General features: G+C 33.3%; 1 protein-coding gene across 1 annotated transcript; it reads right to left on the bottom strand.

Annotated features, from left to right (window-relative positions):
• Positions 1-783: 783 nt before the first annotated feature.
• On the bottom strand, positions 784-5,806 carry LOC131054995 (lipase-like PAD4). The gene is made up of 4 exons (XM_059218044.1): positions 5,739-5,806; positions 5,310-5,631; positions 2,516-3,352; positions 784-1,759 (listed from the first exon to the last, which is right to left on the bottom strand). The coding sequence occupies exons 1-4, from the start codon at positions 5,759-5,761 to the stop codon at positions 1,040-1,042; spliced, it is 1,902 nt and encodes a 633-aa protein (XP_059074027.1). The 5' UTR covers positions 5,762-5,806; the 3' UTR covers positions 784-1,039.
• Positions 5,807-6,177: the final 371 nt, after the last annotated feature.

Here is a 6,177-nt window from a genome sequence, read left to right as displayed (position 1 = left end):
TAGAATAAGATACCGCAGACTTCAAACTATCTTCCTCTAGCTCCACAACACAAAATATTCAACCCAAATGAAATGCCAACCAAAACACTACATTCTGCCATATGCACTGTTCTAACTCACTAGACTTACCAAATCTTCATTTTGACTTTTAGTATAGAAAAATCAATCACTGCGGATAGGATATCTGACTTCAATTGCCATCAATGACAACATCAGATAATCTGTATAGTGTCTCTTGCCAACACATTTGTGACTCTTTTGAAAATGATAGGAGAATTGATATAGTTATATTATGTTCATGATTTTAATAGTGATGATGAGATACACTATGCATTGCTTTGGTTTGTAAATATAGAAAGTTGTTGGTCTCTCTGTTAAGTTGTTCTAAAAGATATTTTTATGAGCGAATTTTTATTTCAGAATAATTGAAACGACACATTTCATAATAAATTATTTTTTCATTTTTTTTATACTTTTTATATTTAATAATATTATTATTTTTAACAGATTTTTAATAAGTTTGAATGATTATAAGATGTCCATGACCATTACTAAATGTTTTAAATGATTTAGACATAGAAATAAGATGTGATTATAATATTCAATAGTACCACCTCATCATAAAACTATATTAAACAAAAAGCTTACAATGTGCATCAAGTCTACAGGCCGTAACCGGGTGAGAAACCAGGCCACAAGGCACACAGCAAGCATGGAACCCTGTTGGGCTTTATATGAACAAACTCCCTCCATTACTGAACTGCAACCACTTCAGTTATAGTATAAGAAATGTGAACCATACTTTTATTTCCCAAATCATTTACATTGTAATAAAAACACAACAAACTGCTTAGTAATAAACACACATTGATGATCCTATACATATAGCCACTATATCCAGTATACTCTCTTTCCTGATATTAGGCGATAGAAAATCTCTGATACTCTAGCCTGCGGTCTATATTGTAATTGTATACACCATATCAATCCATTTCTTCCAGAGTGCAATTTTCAAATTGTTAGGTGGTCTTGGAAAATTTCAGCCGGCCTTGCTTGATAGGCTATTCTGCCAGTTCGTGATGGTACTACTGGATAAATCTTCTGAAGAAATCTCATGGCGAGCCACCATGTTCTCCAGTTGCATTTTATAGTCTTTTGGTTCTTTATCAGTGCTGGAATTAATAGCTTCTTCAACATAAGCCCAAAAACATGAATTCTGTGTAAGGATAGGTGGTTTGGATCGTGTCACTGATTCTGTTCCACTTTTTTTCTTCTTGTCGTCCAACCATTTCTGAAGAAGTTTATAACGTCTAGGTCTGCCACGAGCAATATAAGACCCAGAGTCTTCATGCTTACCAAGGCGATAATAATGTGCAATGTCAAGAGGCTCTACAAGCAATCTGTATTCAGTCCCTGCATTGATCCACTTATCTTGAGTTTGCAGATCCTTTGGCAATTCTTCTTTCTCCACTAATTCAGTTATTCTATCCCAGAAAGCAGCAAGTTTGACCCTGTTTTTGTTTGCCTTCATATCATTCTCTGTTTTGTTTGTCTTGAAGCACTCATAGTAACTTTGTTTGTTTGCATTCAAATCCTTATCCTGGTTACTTTGATTGCCTTCACACATTGTTTTATACCATTCCAACTCGGCCATGAACTCCTGCATCTCGTCCAACTTTACAATTTGTTGGTCTATGTTTATAGCCAATTTATTCTTATTTTCTTCAATAGTCTTTAATCCAAGCCAAGCTTGAGTATTCTGTTCAAACAACAACAACAAAAAAATGTAATTTGTTAGTGTTATGTTATTAAATCACTAGAAACAGGATATTGGGATGTGTTTTACCAAGAATTTGGACAGGCTTTCATTTCCGAATGAAACAAATCGAGAAGTGAAGAGATATGGCTGGAATAAGTCCAAGGACACTTGGGGCAGAATCTTTACTTTCAGACTAGTTCATCTAATTGATGTTCCAAAGCTTATGAAGAGAACATTTCATAAATAAAATCTGAGCTATTTAAGGTATGTTTCACAAATATTTCACTACTCTTTCAATCAACATATTGTTTTAGAGTGTGACTGTGGGTTGCCTGTAGAGTGTAGTGTCTGTCAATAAAAGAATCCTATCAATGGTCTAATTTGAAAGGAAATGTGAAGTAAATATAATAGTTTCATAGTCAATATTTAGGGTGGTTCTCTCTCTTGTAGTTTTCTCAGTCTATCTATCTAGTGAGTGGGAAGGGGCTAATAGGCATTAAATTAGTATTAGGTCTGGGGGAATGAGAACATTAACGATGCTAATAGGACTATGTTGGCATCTTATGTTGGTAGGTTTGCTGTGTTCATTTTGAATCAGTCATTGTTACAATTAACGGAATCTGAAAATCTAATTTGGCTAAGATTTTTTATTTTAATTTATTTTTATCACAACTCTGTTCCTTTCTGAACTCACAATATAGTGAGAAAACTTATAAAAACGGAAACAAAATTACAGAATTTAAGTTCTTGTTTTACCTGATTACCAATCCCCATTGCTTCCAACTGCAAATCAATTCTAACATCATCTGCCGAGGATTTGTCAGACTTGACAGTCTTTGAATATGATGCTGTTAGACCTGAACTTTTGGATATGTGTTTTATTGTTTTATCATACTCTATGTGCTCCATAATGCAAGCCCCAAAAAGTTTGCTGTTTTCCAGAGCAAAATACAACATATGCAGTGCAGTTTCTGTGTTTTCTATACAGCATACACTGCCACTGGTGGAACAGAAGACATAATAACCAAATGGCCTGTAGGGACTCCTTTTTATTAGGTCTTTCGCAGCACCTCCTACCAAATTAGCAGGTCCCACAACAAGAGCTGTAGTCTCATGTGTTAGTACTTGAGAAGCATCACTGATTACCTGTTTTATAAATTCCTGAGAATTTTCTTTTGAGAGTGGATGGCTTCCATCTTGGACTGTCTTCTGATTTTCTACCTTGCTCTGATTTTCAACCTTGGTCTGATTTTCTGCCTTCCGATTCCTCATGGAATCGTACCAGTAGGGCAATAGTTCGTCCAGGGCTTTGGAGATGAATGGTGACTTGAAAGGTGAGAAACAAATTCTGGGGACAATGTCATTCCTTGAAACTATATGGCAGAAGTAGTGAGACCATTTTTCTCTTTCAATTGCTTTGGCAAATATCTTGTCTCCCACTAACGGACACCCAAATGTGATGCACAATGGAGGAATTTTATGGCGTTTCTCTAGTGTCCAGAGTGTCCACAGGGATGCTATTGCTCCACCAAAGGAATGGCCAGTGAAGATTATAGTTTTCTTCTCAACAATATCTTTCTGAACTTCGAGAATCTGCACGGTTATGCTTTGTTAGGATTATAAACAACAAAAATTAAACAAAATGACAAGAGAAGTGCTTAGAAGTTTGTTTTAGAATGTATTTATGAAAGAGCTTCTATTAGCAGAGAAACTGAAGTTCTATAATTGTATGAATCATGTTAATTAAAGATCAAGAATTCCTAAAATAAATCAATATACTTGTGATGCAAATCCACAAGAAAATGTAAAACTGGCTGTTGGGTGAGGCACTGTCAATTTTTGATTCGTTATAGGCTTTCTACAGCAAGTTTTAATAATTGGACTCAAAATCAGCAAAAACCCCAAATCAAGTGTTTGGTGAGGCGCTCACAACTTTCTGATCTACTGAACCTCCATAATTTGACTTGAAATATCAAAAACTGAGGGGTGGCTGAGGAACTTAACCAATTTTTTGATATGTTATAGCCTCCCTCAAGCAGACCTTCCACACCAGAACACCGATCAGAGATTTTGGTTTATTGTACCCTCTCTCAAGGAGAAGTTTTCGGCAAAATGGCAAACTGGAAGAAATCAAAACTTATTTTGCCAAGAAAACAAAGGATAACTAAGCTCAATAACTAGTTGCTCATCATCTGGGCTGTTAACTCTAAACAGAGAATACCAATGTTAGTATTGAGGGCTTCTCAATGGGATGGGGTTCGATTCATGTTAACTATAATCAACAGGATTTTATGCCAAATCCATTACGAATAGGTCTTCTTTGCACTCCAAAAGCATATGCATACATTATGAATAGGTCTCTGGGCCCAAAATAGAAAGAGCTCAAAAGTTATACAAACGACACTAAGAGGTATACTTCTTATCCAAAGATGTAAGGCCTAAATGATAAGTGTTTTTTTAAATATTTCTAGAAGATTTTTTGAGGGGAAAATCACTGTCTGACGATTCAGAAGATTAATATAGATGTTAAAAGAGGAAATTTTAGGAAATCTGGTGGGTGCAATGTTCTATGTTGTACATGTCAGTTTATGTAGTGTTATTATGTTCTTTTTTACTTTCAATAATAGTAATAATAGTTTAACAAGTTCAATTTTCAATTTGTAATATCTGAATTATTTTAATGATAGAAAGTAAGAAGACACAATTATTGGTAGATTGTTCTTTTTTAATGTTGTTGTGTCTTTTGTTGTTGTTCCGTGTTCTGTTAGGCTTAATCTTTCTCTTTTGTAAAAAGGATCAAAGCCCTTTCAAAATCCATACTTACCTAATAAAAAACTATTGATAGATTGTGGAACTATCTCTTATACCTAGATTTTTCACTTGAAAAATTAGTTAAATAATTAAAAAATATTTAAGGAGGGAGCAAGAAAAAGATGGTGAAAGAAGACAGGTTGTGAAGGAGGCAGGGCGAGAGAGGGCGAGAAGGGGAAGAGGCAGAGGAAATAATAAAAGAGGAGATGGTGAAAAGAAGACAAAGGTGGGAAAGGAAGAGGAAGAGAGTTAGGGAGGGAGAGATGATGAAAGGAAGAGAAAGAGAGAGGGAAAGAGGGGGAGGAAAGAGTGTGAGGGAGAGTTAGGGAGAGAGAGGAAGTGAAAGAGAGATTGTTAGGGAGAGGGAGATCTATGATTACATAATTTGTTCAAAATGATTCCTTGAATATTGTAAATATTTCATAGATATTTAATATTCATTTCTCAAATTGAATTTTGTGATTGATTAAAACATTAGCACTAAAATAAAATTCAAACAAAAAAAATTTGATTACAAATCTGATGTATTTTAATATGTAAAATCTAGATTTTTACTTAATTTGATATTAGAACTTTCAAAAAAAGATTAAAATTCAATCCATTAAATAAATTACAAAACAAACCAATTTAAACAAAATAATTCATTCAAAATATCGTGTAAAATATATTAGGACAATTTCTCCCACTGTTTAACAATCACGGTCTTCAAAAATTTGAAATAGTTAGATGTAATACTAACCTTAGCCTTGAGGTTAGATGATCGCAGCGTGCAAAGAAATCTGTCCAAAAACGCTTTTCGTACCATAGCTGGCTTTGGGTTTTCTGAATCACCGTCTACCAGACAGTTGAATTCATCATTTAAATTATAATTTATATCGCATTCATCAAAGTCATTGTCAGTGACATAATCTCTTGAATTTGGAGCACCACTAAATGCGATAATTAAAACGTTTTTATATTCAATTTTATAGAAGTCTCTGGACTTGTAAGCATTTTGGCATGCATTCCAAGCCTCTGAAATGAGATCTGTGCCCACAAAATAGGTGATGTTCTCTTCAGCCCTGTCAAGGAAAAGCATTGAACATAAGAAACAAAATTACACTCCCAATTTAAATACAAATATAACAATTTTAATAATATAATATATAATATAATCTAATTAAGCAACCTGCAAATCTTCGAGGCTTCCATTTGATCAAATTAAGCAACCTGCACTTCTTCTGCTCTCGACTGCAATTGTTGTACTGCTGTTTGATTAACACGTATTGGCATTTTATATTGTTAATTTTTTCAATGTTCCAAGGAAATTGATTTGGGGAAGGAATTTAATATTCTTTCTTAACAATATGTATAATTTAATATTCTGTTTTTCATTTTTATTTTTGTATTGTACAAGATTTTCATCTGAGTATTTAAAACATGGATTTTAAATAAATTTCAAATAAATTAAATATAGAATCTTTTTTATATATAAATTAAAAGTCAAATAAATTTGGAGATATATAATTTTTCATTTATTAAAAATTTTATATATTTTTCCAAGTTAAGAAAGTTAAACATTTTTATTTCATTATGTAGAAATAAAAAGGAAAACATGAAACATGTTT

This window comes from Cryptomeria japonica, chromosome 3, assembly GCF_030272615.1.
Source record: "Cryptomeria japonica chromosome 3, Sugi_1.0, whole genome shotgun sequence".
Classification (NCBI taxonomy): domain Eukaryota; kingdom Viridiplantae; phylum Streptophyta; class Pinopsida; order Cupressales; family Cupressaceae; genus Cryptomeria; species Cryptomeria japonica.
The sequence above is the reverse complement of the archived record's forward strand: the minus strand, read 5'-3'. Positions and strand labels throughout refer to the sequence as shown.